The sequence below is a fragment of the Mus pahari genome, chromosome 11, assembly GCF_900095145.1.
Source record: "Mus pahari chromosome 11, PAHARI_EIJ_v1.1, whole genome shotgun sequence".
Classification (NCBI taxonomy): Eukaryota; Metazoa; Chordata; class Mammalia; order Rodentia; family Muridae; genus Mus; species Mus pahari.
The window spans coordinates 43,156,489-43,175,362 of NC_034600.1; the positions used below are offsets into that span (position 1 = coordinate 43,156,489).

At 35.6% G+C, this 18,874-nt stretch overlaps 1 protein-coding gene across 1 annotated transcript in view; it reads right to left on the minus strand.

Moving 5' to 3' along the window:
- Mtrex (Mtr4 exosome RNA helicase) overlaps positions 1–18,874 on the minus strand; it is a 59,122-nt gene that overhangs the window by 37,757 nt on the left and 2,491 nt on the right. The window contains exons 2-11 of the mRNA XM_021208218.2: positions 17,200–17,337; positions 15,931–15,997; positions 13,701–13,763; positions 12,747–12,859; positions 9,277–9,451; positions 8,029–8,119; positions 5,568–5,692; positions 4,241–4,339; positions 3,185–3,287; positions 1,239–1,370 (exon numbers count right to left, since the gene is read on the minus strand). Coding sequence (XP_021063877.1) covers positions 1,239–1,370; positions 3,185–3,287; positions 4,241–4,339; positions 5,568–5,692; positions 8,029–8,119; positions 9,277–9,451; positions 12,747–12,859; positions 13,701–13,763; positions 15,931–15,997; positions 17,200–17,337 — 1,106 coding nt within the window. The remainder of the gene's footprint in view (positions 1–1,238; positions 1,371–3,184; positions 3,288–4,240; positions 4,340–5,567; positions 5,693–8,028; positions 8,120–9,276; positions 9,452–12,746; positions 12,860–13,700; positions 13,764–15,930; positions 15,998–17,199; positions 17,338–18,874) is intronic.

Here is an 18,874-nt window from a genome sequence, read left to right on the forward strand (position 1 = left end):
CATAGACTTTGACCTTAATTAGTAGAGTTTCCTCACAAAAGTCAAAGTAAAGAATCAGTATTTTTTTAAGCAACCCCACAAAATACAACTTACTGTCCTTGAAACACATCTAGCAGTTTTAATTCATGAAAAAAGTTAATAAAATCAGTAGCAATATTCAGAGGTTGAGGCAGGAGCTGCCATGAGCTACATTAACAAGAATTACATCGAAGTGACTGAGGGCAACATCTGCATGTTCTTACCAGCTGGCTACTGTGCTAACAATCCCCAAAGCCCATGTTGCTAGTGTCTTTCTTTATTGTGCCAAACAAATAATAGATTCTCAAAATCTATCTGATATATTACTCATACATAACCCTGAGACCTTAAGAAGACTCACAACTGGTAATTATGATACTGTAGTTATAATAAGCAAAGCAATTTACCTGTCATCTAATTTTACCAATGGAAAAGACTTTAAAGTACATAAAGAAAACATGATAACTGAGTTGTTTCATTTGTTTTGAGACAATGTCTCCAATGTTGCTCCAGCTGGCTTCACATCCAGTCCTACTGCTTAAGTGCTAGGATTACAGGCCTGCATCTCCACACCAGGATATAACTAAAATTAATTTTGGATTACTCAAAATGTATTATTTGGATTACACACAAATAGATGAAAATGAGTAACTAATGAACTGGTAGTCTGGGCTTGGTTATGCTACCTCCCAGCTATACAAGTGAGATACATTTACAGTGAAAATATACTTGCTGAATGTTTTGAGAAATTCAGCACACTTGAGGCAAAGAGTGGGTTTACATTACTACAAGAATAAAGAACAGTACTTTCAATAAAATTATCCTAACTAAAACACCTACCCTTATTGAATGAGAGACAGATGCAGAATAACTGAATTTATAGTATGAAGTACAAGAAAGTATGACTGTAGTGGTTCTCAGCAATATTCTCTGGCTTTTTAAATATAGAAATATGTATTTATAGCTTCCAATAAAATAGGAGAAGGCCAAGGATTGAGCTGCAGTGGTACAGTGCTTGCCCATCATACACCAGGCTGAAGGAGAGATGAAGAGCGAAGAAACTGAGAGAAACTTATAAAGATTTTGCAAAGATGCTGAGTATAAACAATTATGATTATAAGCAAACTGCATATGCTACTAACATAAGTAGATATACTATCAAAATTTTACTTTAAACTAATGTAGATACAGCATTAAGACCATGTGGAAGTTATCAGTACCTGTGTTGAAGTCTAACTTAGTCATCTGAAGAGCGTACGCTTCACAGTCCTTCTTACTGAAACTGAAGATAATCACAGGCTGAAAATTTCTTTCCATAATCATCTTCACAATCTTGAACACATTTGATGGACCTAAAAAGGGTAAATAAGTCACACCCTAAGTTAACTCAATATGGAGAATAGATCTAAATAAAACTGTAAAATAAAATTTAAAAGAAGTCTACAATAAAAAACAAGATGGAGAACTTCAAAGAATTGTGGGCTTTGACATTCGGAGTAGAAGCACTATGACAGAGAGTAAAACTAGATTTCACCAGCGTGAAGAACTCTGCTTTTAACAGACATGAGCAGTAAGTGGAAAAAAAAAACACAACCCCAGTTTTCTACAATATGGAAAAAAACCCTGAAGTTATCTATTTGATATAGGTCTACCTGGAATGTAAGAACTTTTAAAACTCAAAGACAATCCAATTTACAGTAAGACAATTGGGGTGCTAAGAAATGGCTCAGCAGTTAAGAGCCCTTGTTAATCATGAGGACCAGAGATGGAATCCCTGCACTCGTAACAAGTGGCCCATAAATAAACTGCAGTTCCAAGGAACCTAATGCCCCTTTCTGCCCTCCAAATGCACAAATACATACAGATAAACACACATGTAAGATAAATTTTAAAACAAATTTTTAAAATTTTCTAGGTGGACGGAGGATTATAATGACGCCAAAAGTCTATAGTAAGAGGTTTACCATCAGTGACCACAGAGAGACAGGCACAGATGAGGAGCACACTGAAATACTACTTCACATTTACTAGGATTACAAACCAATAGACACAACTAAGTATCAATCTATAAGTGGAGGAAAATGGTACTCAAAAGTTCCTCAGAGGAATAGGATGAAAAATGCTAAATGGTGTAGCTACTTTGGAAAATATGTAGCAGTAATCAAAAGGTTAAACTTCCCATGACTCACCAATTCTCCTAGGTACATACCCAGAAAACAAGAAAACACATATATCTACAAAAACTTGTAGCACAAGCAAAATGTTTACAGCACTATTATGTATATTCTACAAAAAAAGAAACAACTCCATATCTACTCAATACTGTATATTCTCATGACACAATATTATTTGATTACATATACACTCACAGAGTGAAATACTGACACATAGTATAATACACATAGTGTATGAATCTCATGTCATTCAAAGGAGTCAGCTACAAAAGATGACATGGTTCTATTTTTATGAGACATCCAGAGAAGCCAAATTGATGGAGGCAGAAACAGAGACTAACTTAAAAAAATAGCTAAGTCTGTGGCATAAGGGGAAAATGGATGAGGAATGACTACTAATGCATGGGGCCTGAGGAAGAGAGGGGTCAGAGGAAATTTCCTTAGAAATGGGTAGTAGTGGGGCTGGAGAGATGGCTCAGCAGTTAAGAGCACTGAATGCTCTTCCAGAGTTCATAAGTTCAAATCCCAGCAACCACTTGGTGGCTTACAACAATCTGTAAAGAGATCTGATGCCCTCTTCTGGTGTGTCTGACGACAGCTACAGTGTATTTATATATAATAAATGAATAAATCTTTAAAAAAAAAAAATGGGTAGTAGAAACGGTTGCACTGTTCTATGAATCTACTTGAAACTATCATATTGAATTTTAAAATAATGAATTTCATGGTATAGAAATTATATGGAAATTTAAAGCTGACTCTGGCAATGGTTATGCAATCATGTGAATGAATATACCTGAACCCCAACTTAGCACTTTATGTGGGTAAACTGTAAACTACACATTAGATTTAAATTAATGCCATATAAGAAAAACATTGCCCTTTATTCATCCAAATTTGTCATTCGTCACCTATATCTTCACAAAGCTTCCTCAAAAACCATCAAAAGACAAAAAAGCAAACTTCTGACTAAAAGCTAAGTCCCAAATTACCTTTTGTTCCTCCTTTCCGTCCCTTCTGGTCTCCTTTGGCCAAATCACCTGCATCCCGAAGTACTTGCATTGCAGTGTTAAAATTATCTTCTCTGAAGTCACCCTAGAATCATATATTTTTTTTTTTTATGTAACTTTGCAAATAGATAATCAAGGCTAGAGAAATGACTCAGTGGTTAAAAGTATGTATGTTTTTTACAGAGGGCCAGGGCTCAGTTCCGGGAACATGGAGTGACTCACAAATATTTAACCATAACTTAAACATAAAGTTTCTCTAAAGAACAATTTTTTTAATGTATGTGAGTATACTGTCACTGTCCTCAGACACACAAGAGGGCAATGGATTCCATTACAGATGGTTGTGAGCCACCACGTGGTTGCTGATTTGAACTCAGGACCTCTGTGGAAGAGCAGTCAGTGCTCTTAACCACTAAGCCATCTCTCCAGCCCCAAAGAACAAACTTTAATGCAACAAGAATTTTAACAAAGGCCACTTAAGTGATTTGTGATAATAAAATCCGTCCAAGGAGAATTGAAACTGGGAACAAGACACCAATCACCTGGCATATCAGAGCTCTTGTTCTCCAGGCAGTTCAAGTATAGAGAATGGAAGAAAGTGAATTCATGGGTAGCATAAGAGTCTCGAATTCAATTTGTTTTTAAATCGTCATTTCACTAAGCTGACCTCAAACTCCCGGGAACAAGAAACTTATCTGAGCTTCCCAAGAGCCAAGACTAGGTGAGCACTATCACAGCATCATCAGATACTATTTAAAATATTATTCTTAAAGAGTAAAGTATTTGAGACCAGAGAGAGAGAAGAGAGAAGAGAGAAGAGAGAGAAGAGAGAAGAGAGAGGGAGAGAGGGAGAGGGAGAGGGAGAGGGAGAGGGAGAGGGGGAGAGAGAGAGAGAGAGAGAGAGAGAGAGAGAGAGAGAGAGAGAGAGAGAATGAATATGAATATGTAGGGGTGGTTAATATTTTTCTCCAGTTCAAAATTGAGGAAAAGCAACATATAAAAGATGGCATAACATAGACATGTGCATTATTCTCTTACATTTTCATCAACCACCAGGTGAAGGCCATCTCCTCCTGCTGGAAATATGTAGTGTTGCAGTGGAGTGGGTCGATAATCAGTGTATATAACATGACAGGGCTGTAAAGGGAAAGAATTACAAAGAATTGTATTTCAAGGTAAACTGTATATTTGATCTACTCAATAAAAATAAAATTTGAGAAAATAAAATTGGCTTAAATATTTAACAAGAATTTAACACTTTCAAACAAGTTTAAAAGCTAGGCAAGTGAAAAATGGGAGAAAAAAATAGGTCTACTAATTCATACCATGATCTGATTTTAATTTACCAGTTCCCTAATTAAGGCCAAGTATATGATCTGAAATTCAATTACCCATTAACTCACCCTAGAGTACTGTAATTATAGACATTGCCTCTAGCTACAGAGGGTTAATGTGGTGATACAAGGCATCCCTGATATATAAAAGCAAAACGAAACTCTTGTAGCGCAGGGGTATTTTAAAACAGCAGAAATCAGGGCTGGTGAGATGGCTCAGTGGGTAAGAGCACCCGACTGCTCTTCCGAAGGTCTGGAGTTCAAATCCCAGCAACCACATGGTGGCTCACAACCATCCGTAACAAGATCTGATGCCCTCTTCTGGAGTGTCTGAAGATAGCTACAGTGTACTTACATATAATAAATAAATAAATCTTTAAAAAAAAAACAGCAGAAATCTAGCTCCATCAGAAGATTCACTGAGCTTTTTATCTTACAGAAGCAACAGAGAAGGAGAATGACACTGGACATCACATACATAAAGTAAGTTCATGAGGGTAACTATAAAACAAGAGCAGAAAAACAAAACCAATATCCTGTTCAGCATTCATGAACAAGCATTTGTGGCACGCACAGTCTTACACTGACATCCAAGTTACACTGGAAATGCAAAAGAGAATACTAAATGTGAACATATTTTCATAAGAGCTAGCAAGTCAGAAGCTCAAGAGATGAGTAGGCTTTTCGGGTATTCCTTAGAAAAATTTCTGCACTGTGTGCTCGGAGCTCACTGTCAGAGTAAATGTACATAAGCTCCAATGTGGTAGAGCATCAGGATTCACTTGGCAACTTTTAGAAAAGGAGATTCCAAAGTCCAACTCATAGAGGCTTAGCTACACTGGATTGGAGCTGGAACTCAGAAATGAACCTTCTAGCCAATCTACTCAATTTGATAAGCTGCTTGATTTAGGAAGTAGATTCACAGTAAACTGCCTTCTTTATCCTTAAGAGCATAAGGAAAATCTGTAAGATGGCAAGTCCAATCAGCAACACTTTTAGATAGTGAAGACATAAAAAGTGTATAAATGTACCTGTTTATGTAGGTGACAAATCCATTCAGCAAACTGTCGAGCATTTGGAATAGTAGCCGAAAGAAAGACATAGTGAACATTATCTGGAAGCAGAATAATAGTTTCTTCCCATACTACACCACGCTCTAAGAAACAAAAATATAGTTTGGAATTTAGTGTTAGCTAAGTGATAGTATCTAAAGTTATTTTCTCATAAGCTTACTAGTTGAATTCACAAACTACTTTACACAAGCATATTTTTTGGCCACAGACCCACACTGAAACCTACTTCTGTTCATGACACTATGGAGCAGATACAAAAGTAAGCCACCACATGCAGAACAGACTCTGAAAAAGCAGTTCCACACTGTAGCCTTCTGATTAACAGACAGGAACCTAGTACCATGGCAGCTAACAGCATGTCCACTCCACTGGGGAAGCAGAGGTTAACAATGCTTAGGACACTACAGCAACACATCTACAAGTCACGCTATTGCTATTCCACACGAAAGACTTCTGGAAATCAAAGATGGATTTGATGAACAGTAGATTCAAAATGGGTGTAGTGCTCTTAAAATGTCCTATCCTATCTCTAATTAAGAAACATTAACTCTACCTCTAAATTATTAAGATTTATTACTTGTTTTGTAAAACTACTTTAAAAAGTATTTTAATAGCTTATTATTATCAATGACTTGAAAATACTTAGTTGGTTTTTTAATACAGTTTTAAAGTTTTGAATATATAGTTTCAAAAAATAATGTCTCTTTGTTCCATGTTATTTTTTTCTCTTTGCATCTGAATATTTATTTATTTATTTAGGTTTTTCGAGACAGGGTTTCTCTGTGTAGCGCTGGCTGTCCTGGAACTCACTCTGTAGACCAGGCTGGCCTCGAACTCAGAAATCCGCCTGCCTCTGCCTCCCGAGTGCTGGGATTAAAGGCGTGCGCCACCATGCCCGGCGAATATTTATTTTAATAATTAACTTTTTCTTAGAACTTTCATGATATTATATTTAACTTCTTTTTTTTTGTTTTTTGGTTTTTTTTGTTTTGTTTTTTGAGACAGGGTTTCTCTGTTTAGCCCTGGCTGTCCTGGAACTCACTCTGTAGACCAGGCTGGCCTCGAACTCAGAAATCTGCCTGTTTCTACCTCCCAAGTGCTGAGATTAAAGGAGTGCGTCACCACGCCCGGCTTATATTTAACTTCTCACGCCCAGCTAATATTTAACTTCTTTTAATCACATTTAAGTTTGTTTATCACAAGATCTGAGTAAGATTATTTGCAGTGCTCAGTGGTGTGAGTGTTTGTGTGCATGCGTGTGCCATGGCAATTGTTTGGAGGTCTAATCCTAGTATTTGGATCAGTCAGCCATCTAATCCTAGTATTTGGATCCTGGGAATGAACTCAGATTCCCAGTATCAGGGGTAAGAGCCTTAACCCACTAGCTTGTCCAGGACTCACGGTTTTTAAAGCAAATAGAAAATATGCTCAGAAGTGTCTGTAGGAATTTGGCAAAGGTAAAAGTGTTGATGTTTTCTTATATTATTTTTACCATGACTACACAGATCAGCAGATCTAAACCTGTGGGTCATGACCCCTCTGGGGTCACAAATATGATATTTACATTATAATTCCTAATAGCAAAATTATAGTTATGAAGTAGCAATGAAATAAAATGTGGTTGGGGTCACCACAATATCACGAACTCTATTAAAAAGGTTTCAGCATTAGCAAAGTTGAGAACCACTGATAAAGACTAATTGAGTTCTTTAAATAAAAACCCAGTCTTACTTTAGGTATGTACATATTAAACATTAGCTTTTAAATGTTAAATTTCCTGGTATATCCAAAATTGCAACCACATTTATTTTTGAAGAGATATTAGTTAAGGCAGTTTTGTCTTACTAGCTTATTTATTTAATACTTTTTTTTTAAAAAAATATACTTTTATGGGTTTCTAAAACTAAATTAACTTAAAAATGACTGTTACCTTTGTATATTAAATAATTACTGAGAGCCAGGCAGGCAGTGGTGGTTCATGCCTCTAATCCTAGCACTCAGAGGGCAGACCCAGGTGATCTCTGTGAATTTGAGGCCAACCTGGTCTACAGAGGGAGTTTCAGAAAGCCAAGGATACACAGACAAAAACCCTGTCTGAAAAGACCAAAGAAAAAAGTAATAGTGGCTTGCAGCACATCTAACTTAGTGAGCTCTCTTTAAAAGCAAGCTACTTTTAAATTCATTTGCTTTACTTGAATGTGTATAATTTTATCCAATGAAAATTACTACTTAAGGAATTAAACTTTAATTACACGATACTGGGAATATTTTATCAGGTTGTCCACAATTTGAATGTAATAGTTTACTAGAATTCTAGTCACATAAAACTGAAAATCAATCCAAAAATTCTTACTCAAAATTATTAATGGCATTTGTAACAAAAAATGCATGATATTTATCTCAACATTATGAAATATACCTGAATCTCTCATGTAATGAATTTCATCAAATATAACCCAAGCAACTTCTCGCATAACTTCAGAGCCTCTATATAGCATACTTCTCAAAATCTAAAAGGGGAAAACAGATTTAGCATGACTTTAACATAACATAATTAGTCAAATACTATTTTTTAACAAGGACTTTTTGATACCTAATGCCTATCTTTGACTCCTCATTACATATAATTAGATATTCACAGTTACCACTATCATTCCTATCCTTCCCTTTTGAAATAGGAAGCCTTTCTGTGCAACATCTTTTCAAGGTTAACACTTTAGAACATGAGAGGTACTTATCTTACCTAGACACTGGATCTTTACAGTGTCCATGTTTCTGCCTCACAATGGATACACTGTAACAATCATTGGCTTTACTTTTAAAAGTTAAAGAAAATCTTCAGATAAGGTTTTTAGAACAAATAAAAACTTACACAGAACTCCAAAAAGTGAGCTATCCCTTTTAGGTATTGTCCAAACTAGAAGCAAATTTATACTACTGTAAACGAAAATGAAAAGTTCAGTTAAGGACACTGTTGAGATAGATTAGTAGGGTCTAAGTTCAAGGCCCCAAATCAAATGCAGGGTGATGGGAGAGAACTAACTCCACAAAGTTCTCCTCTGGCCTTGACACACACACACACAGTGGCATGTTTATCTCCTCATCATGCAGTGGAATATATATACACACAAATTATTTTTTTAAAGTATCAAGGTCAGTAAAGATAATCATGTCAAAACCATGTTACATGCAAAACTTAACAATGATTAGAAAAAGCTAGGTATAATAATGAATATATTTTTTAAGTTGACTATTGTAATAATCTTACTGTAAAAAATACCCAGGCACTAAAAGGGGTTAAAAAAAAAAAGTCACATGAATCAAAGAGTCACTACTTGTATGAAACTATGTATTCAAATCCTTGAAACTATATATGAGAAAAAAATTAACTAAGTATTTTTAAGTCATAGTAGTAATAATAAACTATTAAAATGCTTTTTAAGGTATATTGTATTGGCAAGTAATAAATATTATTAACTTAGAGATACATTTAATGTTGCTAGTGCACTTTATAATAATTATGCCCTTTACAAACAATTCTATTCACTAACATTGATTACATTTTATCTGAAAAAAAAAAACAAGCTATAAATCATGCAGTGTTTGACTGGACATACACTGACTAAACTAAAAAGAAAAACTTTAGATGAAACACAAAATAGATCACCTCTGTAGTCATAACCAGACAAGATGCTGTGGGATTAATAGTAACATCTCCAGTCATCAGTCCCACATCTTGAAATTCTTCATACATTTCACGGTATTTCTGATTACTTAGAGCCTTAATTGGGCTGGTAAATATTACACGCTGTTTTTCTCTTAAAGCCAATGCAATAGCATACCTAAAATTATAAAAACAGTAAGTATGACTTTTAAGTTTTCTGCATTCATTTGTAATCTGTTTACTATAAACAAACTATTACACTATAATTATGATTTATCTGAAATGAATCATTTAGACTACTAAATAAACAAGGACAATTGAACTTTAGTCACTTGACTAAAGCTGGTTTGTCAGTGGCTACCTTAGTTTTTGCTAGAGAAGCCTTTGATTCTGCTGATAGGCATCTAAAGGCCCATCACTTCTATCACTTTATTTACATATAGAGACTACAAGTAAGAAGAAAACCATAAATGGGGTGTGTTTTTCTTCCACAGTTTCATAAATGAGTTAATCCAATATGTACTCTTTTCCTTCATGTAATATTTAACAAATCATTTCTTTGTTTGAAATTATGATAGCTCTGTTTATTGAAAAGTTCTTTTCTAAGTATTAATGGAATTCAATACTGTGGCATTGTTTTGTTTTAAAAAACTTAAGTACAGAGCATGAAATTAAGATTTAAGAGAAACACTGTAGCAGAGGCTTTTTTAAAGATACAGTTCCTACCCAAAGTATGCTTATCACATCAGAATTAAAAAAAGATAAAAAAAGAAATGTTATAAAATTAAGAACTGACCAAGCATGATCTAATAATAACAGTGAAAGGTATATGGAAAAGTGAATATAGAGTTGTTATATGATCTAAAATACTGACTTAACAGCAAAAAGGAATAGGAAACAGGAAAATATGACCCGTACTTAGGGAAACAGACATAAGGAATTGAATGAGTGGGCCCAAAGGTTAAAATTGGCAGAAAACAACTTGAAACCAGCTATACACAGAGCAGCTATTAGAACAGCATCCCTTAAAATATAGGAAACTATGTTCTAAGAATTAAAAAGAAATAGGACAACAGTTTAACAAACAGACAATCTCAACAAGAAAATGGAAACTACTGACATATAAGCAACTGAAAACTCTATATAGGTTGCGGGATGAGGGATGTAGCTTAGCTCAAGAGTGGAGCACTTGTTTAGAGTGCACAAAGCCCTGGGTTTGATCCCAGTACTCCTAGAAATAAAAATTTTGCAGACTAAAAAACAGGAAAAATAACAAAATGGACTGGAAAGATGGCTCGTGGTTAAGGGCACTGGCTGTTCTTACAGAGAACCTGGGTTCAACTCTTAGAACCCATACGGTGGCTCAGATGGCGGCCTAATTTCAGGGATCTGATGCCCTCTTTCAACTTCTGTGGCCTCAGGAAAAATACAAAATAAATAGAGGAAAAAAGTAGAGGAAAAGGAAACAAACACTATCAAACAAACTTTAAGGCCTTAATAGGAAGTCCAAAATGACAAAGACATAAAACAAAAACAAAAACATTAAAAAAAAACAAACCCTTTAGTAGCTAATAAAGTCTAAATCTGAGATTATGATTAGCACTAAAAAATAAATGAATTGAACTTCCAACAAAACGGTCAAAACCAATCTGAAACAACCACTACACTATCTAAGATGAAACATTCATTCAGTAAAATTAATGGCAAATTCTACAATTCAGAAAACAAACAACTAGTACATTTGAAGACATTAAATATGAGACTCAAATGAAATTTAAAAGCACACACAACAGCATGCACTGATGATCTAATTTAAGTACCAGAATCCTCAATGGGAATGCTGAGAACAAACCCATCAAGGACCGCAGAGTGCAGGAACATATAGAAAACAAAATATAGAATACAGCATAAAGAAATTGTTTAGGGGCGCTAGGGAGATGGCTCAGTGGTTAAGAGCTCTTGATGCTCTCCCAGAGGACTCACACTCAATTCCCAGCCCCAGCAGGTGGTTTACAACTACCTGTAATTCCAGTCCCAAAGATCCAATTATCTTCTGGCATCTATAGGCACCCACACACACAGCATACAAACACAGAGACACATGAACATGTGTGTAAATGGAAATAAACTAAAACAAACTGCTTAAAAATCAATGATAAAGAAAAAAAATCTTAAAACCAGCCAAAGAGAAACAGTATATCACATACAAAGAAAGTAGGATGAGAGCAGTTTCCTGCTAAAAGTTATACAGATCAAAAATAAATCTTTAAAAAAATATATCAAAATTTAACACTGAAAGGAAGTGGTTTTTTTACAATGTTAAAGCAGTTTCTTATTAAAGACATGTACTGAAATAAATATTTCAAGAATTTCTTCTACAAATAGAAAAGTACCAGTATAGAAAACAGGATCAGCACCAACACATAATAATGTTTTATTATATTAAGATATGTCATTTAAAAACAGCAAGACATTTCACTAACAGCAAAAATAATCTTGGGCTAGAGAGATGGCTCAGCATTTAAGATCACTGGCTGATCTTGCAGAAAACCCAGGTTCAATTCCAGCACCCACATGGCAGCTCACAACTGTAACTCCAGTTGCAGGGGATCTGACAGACAGACGTGCATGCAGGCAAAACAAAATGCACATAAAACAAACAAACAAATAACACAAAAGCTTTTAAAAAATCTACTACATGAATTTTAAGTGTTAGAAAAAGGAAGGTCTCAAAACAATTACTTCATTTTCCTTCTTAAGAAACTAGAACAAAAGAGAGAAATGTATAAACCAATGAAATGAAAACAAAGAATAACAGACTGCAACCCTTCCAAAATCAACATCAGCCTGATACAAAACCAGAAGAAGACCTTAATAATAAACAAAAACCCAATGCACCTCAGAAATGAAGATGTGATCTTTCTTAACAAAATTTCAATTCATCAACCCAACAATATAATACTGGAAAATGGAATTTATCTCAGGATGATTCACTGGAGACTCATGGAGACATTTCATCACTCTACAGGAAAAGGCAAAATCCATATCCAAACCAAACAAAGGAACCCCATATCATTTTAATGCATTTCAATCTTTTTCAGTAAAAAGATTGGAGCCTATAAATTCGTGCAGAATGAGAAAGAGACTAACTGCAGACTAGGAACAGGGTCATTCTTGATAGAAATACATTCATGAAAAATCCGTAAGGAACATCATACTTAGTAATTAAAAAAAACATTATTTTCCCAAATAATGGGAAAAAAAGGAAGAATGGCTCTTGATTACATCTATTAAAACACTGTACTGAAAATCCTCAATAATTTAGTGAAGGCAAGAAAAAAGAAACTAAAGGTGACCTAAAAATAGATAAGTACAAGCAAAACCATCCTTATTTGCAGAGTAAAGCGATGGTAACCTTCCCATACTACGATAACTAAGTGATGTGACTGTTTCCTGAAAAGACCATTACTTACTCGGCACACACGGTCTTTCCTGCTGATGTATGAGCAGATACTAGCACAGACTGGTTATTATCAACACACTGAATGGCTTCTCTTTGGAAAGCATCAAGAATGAATGGGTATTCCTATAAAAGCAAATTAATAGACACATGAGAATGCTAGGCTACCTAAAGCACACTTAAAATGAAAAGAGTGACTTTCCACAGCAGTCTAGGATTCCCTTATGATTCCACTCCCACTCAGTAGGGATAAGAGGCCTACAAAACAAGTTTATCAACAACGGTACAGGCCTTAATCTGCTGTTTAACTTTGGCATTATATTCTATTAGTGGGTACACTTAAATCAGTAACGGAAATAATCATTATTGCAGGCTTTGTGGTACTGTACAACACATCTTCCACATCTAAATCTTCATAATCCCATGAAACAGGTGCATGTATAATGTCCTTTCCTAGATGGATCTCTGAGGCTCTGAAGAGTGAAACTCCTAGCATTACTCGGCAAAGACAGAGAGAGACACTTCCTTAGACTGAACTCATGCTTGCTTCTCTGGGATTCCTTTTATAGAGAAAGTTCTTTAAAGAAATGAGCTTTATTCTTTTAACCTTTAAAGACTAACAGTTTAAAGCAAGAGGTGTACACATGTAACCCCGGTATGCAGGGTTGTTTGAGGCCCCTTTGGATAACTGGGAAGATACATCAGACAAAACAAACTGGGTTCTGGCTTCTTTAGAAGCTGCTGAACGGTTAAACCATCAGCAAAACATACACACATGCAATTTTTTCTATAAAAAGGCTGACAAATTAGAATGTTCATCATGGCTTCTAGCATGGCTCATCACGCAGCTCACTGTTATTTTATAGCAGATTTCTTCGCAACATACAAACAAGTACATTTAAAAATCTCATTTGAAATGTTTTCTTTTTCAGAATCTCAAGAACTTCCCAAAGAGTATACTACAGACCTTTGCTGCCTTCCCAACGCGAGGCTTAAGTGGTATATAATCCTCATCTGCAGGAAGAGCAACCTGATGTCAAAAGTCAAGGAGAAAACAAGATGTGACCATTAAAATTCCAGACTCCAAACCCATTCATTGATGGTTTAGAGGATAAAAATGATCAACATGGTAATCTTACATGCTAGAAAATCAGCTGACTATGAGAACAAGGGAAAAAGTTAGTTACAACATTCAAAAAACATCTTAGTGCTGGCCTAATGGCAATGTAACTAAAAACATGCCCCATTATGTTCCTGTAGAAACTGTTCATTAAAATCTAAGCTAGATCTATAACCTATCATGGCTATCATCTTTCCCATACCTAATGTACATACAATAATGGTGCTCAAAAACCATAAAACACACAAAATGGGATAGCATCAATAAAACAAAAAAGTATATGAAACAAAAGGATATTCCCTATTACCAGATTCCCACGTATAAGTATTAACATCAGAATGCTTGCTTCTACCTGTGTAAGAATCTAACCACTTGGCATATAAATAATCCACAAAGTGGCTTTAAGGAACACACAGAAATTAAGCAAAACTTCAATTTCTAAAGGTAAAACTTTGATAAAAAATTAAATGGATGAGGTTAAAAGCCTTTAACAATATTAAGAATAATCAGTAAGTTCATTATGATCTCTGGATTGTAAGACAGAGCACTGGCCAGTCTAAAGTACTGAAAGTTATCTACCAACTGGTCATTGTATCTTACACAGTACCATTTCTCAAAAGAAGAGACTCTGGGCAGAAAAACAAACTTTAAACTGGTAAGGTTCTAAATCTACACAAATGCTGTTTTTATTAATCTAGACTTTTCCTCCACTCACTTATCAGAGTGTTTGTTTGTTTGTTTCCAGACAGGATTTCCCTTTGGGTTACCCTGGCTGTCCTGGAACTTGCTCTGTTGACCAGGCTGGCTTTGAATTCATAGAAATCTGCCTGCCTCTGCCTCCCAAGTACAAGGATTAAAGACATGCACCACCATCACCTGGCAAAAATACTTTTACTAGTTTATTTATTTATTACCATAAGAAGGCACGCATGCCTCAGCACAGTGAGGTGGTCAGCTCCACTCCCACCCTGGGTCCAGAGATTGAACTCAGGTTGCCTAGTTTGCATGCCATGCTTTTATCCATTGAGTTATCTTGAAGTGGGTCCAGCCTGATACAGTTTCATTGTAATGATAAAAGGTTTAGTAGAATAAAATGTATCATTGCATTCTATCCTATGTGTATACATTCTTACTTCTAAATGGATACTATAAGCCATCAGTGGTCATTATCTAGTAGCAATCTATTAGTCATGGACCATGACATGCAATAGCAGATAAACTGCAAAAAATGCGTTGATAACTCTAAGAGTATGAGAATAAATAAGTCATCAACACTAACTTTGTGCTCATAATTTCCCTAATTTTAAGTATAATCTTTATAGTTATTTCATTGTTTTAAATTTACAAATTAAATAGACAATTTTCAAAGAGGTTAGAAAATTTACTTAAGATCATAGTTGAGAGAAATGCTGGGCTAGCATTTGAACCCAAGGGCTCTCCATAGAACGATATAGTTCTTCCACCACATTACATGCACCACAGAAATGACTTGATCCCAGGCTTTCAATGCTAAGCAGCCTGCTGCTCATCACATGAAGCAGTACAAAGACCACCAGCATTTATAATGCTGACCTACTGTAGTGGCTATTCCTGGTTGTCAACTTGACTATATTTGGAATGAACTACAATCCAGAATTGGAAGGCTCACCAGTGACCCTAATCTAGAGGCTGGGAGACAGAAGTTTCTGATCTGGATCTTGGTGTGGAGATCTTGAGACACAGTGGCTATTGATTCTAGAAAATTAAAGACAGGGAGATCTCTGAGTTCAAGGTCATCTGGGATTAAAGGTGTGGTGGCACACACCTTTAATCTGGGCTACACCTTCTGCTGGAGACCATATAAGGACATTGGAAGAAGGTTGTCTTGTTCTCGCTCTTTCGCCTGCTTGCCATGTGGGACTAAGCAACTGCTAGATCCTTGGACTTCCATTCACAGCTACTACTGAGCCATTGTTGGGAATTGGACTGCAGACTGTAAGTCATCAATAAATTCCTTTACTACATAGAGACTATCCGTAAGTTCTGTGACTCTAGAGAACCCTGACTAATACACCTACTGTAGGCAGCTCGTACTTACCTCATGTGTGCAGCCTTCAACAGTTTCAACTGACTGCACCTTGACTCTGGGCATCAGGTCCGCCAAGCTAAAAAATGTTATTAAAATGACATGAATTATTTTCAATAATTAGATCATAAGCCTCCTAACTGCACTGCTAAACAAAATGACACTGCCCAGCTATTACACTGTAAATCCAAACGATTTTAGCTATTATAAATACTCAGAGAAGTCATGACTTAAATGAGCTGAAAACTCAAAACGCTAAGATTATCTTTTGTTATAAATATGTAACAGACCGGATACCATAGATTATTCAACAAACATCAGCTTAGCTCCACTATTTTGGATAAAAACTACCTCTTCAAAGTACTGTTACTACCTCAAAAACACAAAGCTGATTTAAGGTATAAACTAAGTAAATTTAAATGTTGCTATAATTTATAGAGCTATTCATCTGGTCCTATATACTATGCAGAACTAGGCTCTCTGAACTCTGAGAGAACAAAACTATAAATAAACTATGTGTATTTCTATACTAGACTCATTATTTTTGTATTATATTCATGATATTTACTTTAAGACAATAAATATATTTTTAGCAAAAATCCAAAAGTTCCAACAATAGGTAATAAGAATTTTTAAATTACAATTATTTTGCAACCTATTGCAAAATAGGTTTTGCACTCCTATTTGCACTACTGTGGGCAAATGGCACCAACTTAAGTTTTTCAGTTACACCTGCATCATCATTTAATAGATAGATATTTAGTAGCTAGAATAGCCTAAACCAGTTAAGGAAAGTCAAAATTGTAAACAGCATTACTGCAGTGTCAACCAGGCCAACCAAAACGATTGGTTTCAGGAATAAAAGTTCCAGCTTTAAAAATTTGAGAAATATAAATACCAGAAAATCTTTATTTAGAGATATCCAGGGGTCTCCATTATCAAAAACAGATTTTAGCATCACAGCCACATTACTACTAGCAATAAAATACTCATACATACTTATTTCTACCACTGGATCAGTGTTGCTCTTCATCATGAGACATCTATATGTTAAGAAGCAACATCTTTTCTCTCCTAAGAAAGCAAGTCTTCAAATACTTTCCCCAAATTGGATTTTAAATTATCAAAAGATGAATCATTTCTGTCTTCTAATTATCCATATTTAAACAGCCATTCTAAATTTTCATGCTTATAAAATTATAAAATAACACAATTTTTAAAATGTCACACATCTATCAAATTAAGAGTAACTAACATTATGACTATAGAAATACTACCTACCTTAAATCTTCATTAATTGAGTCTTCTATTCTGGGCCTCTTGCCAAAAATAGGCTCATCAGTGCCTTCATAATCTAGATCTCTCTTGTTTTTCCCACCACTGGCTGATTCTGATTGTAATTTGGTATCCAGTCGTTTCCTGAAAAAAGCAAACAGTTTAGAAAAAAAATCCATCATTTCAATTCCAATTTTAAAATTATCCCATATTACTTAATATATTATACACACTTAGCAAAGTCATCTTTTAAATAAGTGACCTTCATAAATCAAAGCTGGCCAACCCTCAGAAAACTGTAATTTCATAACTAGTAAAGCTGACTGTTATTCCTTAATTATTTTGTATTTTCCTCAGATATGTTGCTTTAGATCCTAAAATTCCTATTACAAGGAAAACATTTTGTTAAGTCCATTGTTTCTTAAAACAATTGAAATTTACATGAAGACTTCATAAACCTTTACAGCTTTCTCTAACAGTACGACACTACTAATTGGAAGAAAAGACAACTGTATGGTTAGATTTGGAGCCAGGCCTGGTGGAATGCAGAAATCCCAGAAGGCTAAAGCAGAAGGATGTAAATTCAAGGGCAACCTAGGGTGCACAGTGAGAACCTGTTTCGAAAAAGACAAAATGAAAGAAAGCAAAAGTTCCAAAGTAGTGACACTGCATGGTGTTTTATTTATAGCTTAACTATCGATAACTAACTCAATCGAATTTCTACCCATACTGAAAAAAAAAATCAACTCCATGCAAATTTTAAATTTAGCTGCAAAGGCCAAAACTAAGCAAAATGGGGCTGGAGAGATGACTCAGCAGTTAGAGCAGCACTGGAAGCTCTTGCAAAGGACTCAGGTTCAATTCCCAGCACCCACATGGCAGCTCACAACTCTAACATCAGTCCCAAGGGATCCAGTGCCACCTTCTGGCTTCTGACAGATGGTACCATGCAGGTACACAGTGCACAGACATACATGAAAGCAAAACCCCCATACACATCAAGTTTTACAAACTTGAATAAGATAAGCAGTGAGGCATGATCCCACATAGACGCCTTTGAAACCCAGGACTCACAGGCACATCTCTGTCAGTTTGAAGCCAGCCTGGTCTATATAGCGAGGTCTAGGCCAGCCAGGACTATGTAGAAACACTCTCATAAGTCAAAAATAAATAGATGGACAGACAGCTTCTATAAAAGGAAATGAGAAATTTATCTCCTGCTATTGTTACAGGATATAAAATTACTAAAAATATAAGCAAATAATTGAGTTCCACAGAAATTAAGAATTTAATTAAAAGCCGGGCAGTGGTGGTGCACGCCTTTAATCCCAGCACTCCGGAGGCAGAGGCAGGCGGATTTCTGAGTTTGAGGGGATGGGGGTAGGGATGGAGAGATAGTCCAGCACTTAAAGGCACTTGTTGCTCTTGCAGAGGGCCCGAGTTTGATATCTAGCACCCATATGGTGGCTCATAATCACCGGTAACTACAGTTCCAGGGGATACAACAGGGACATACATGGTACACATACATGCATGCATGCAGATAAAACATCTGTACACATAAGTAAATCTTTCGAATAAATAATAAATTCACAAGAACTCGCTTGCAGAGCTCTCACAGCTATGACTGGAAACTCAAAGCAGAGTAAAGAGGCAAGGTTCAGCCAAAAGTGCTTGCCAC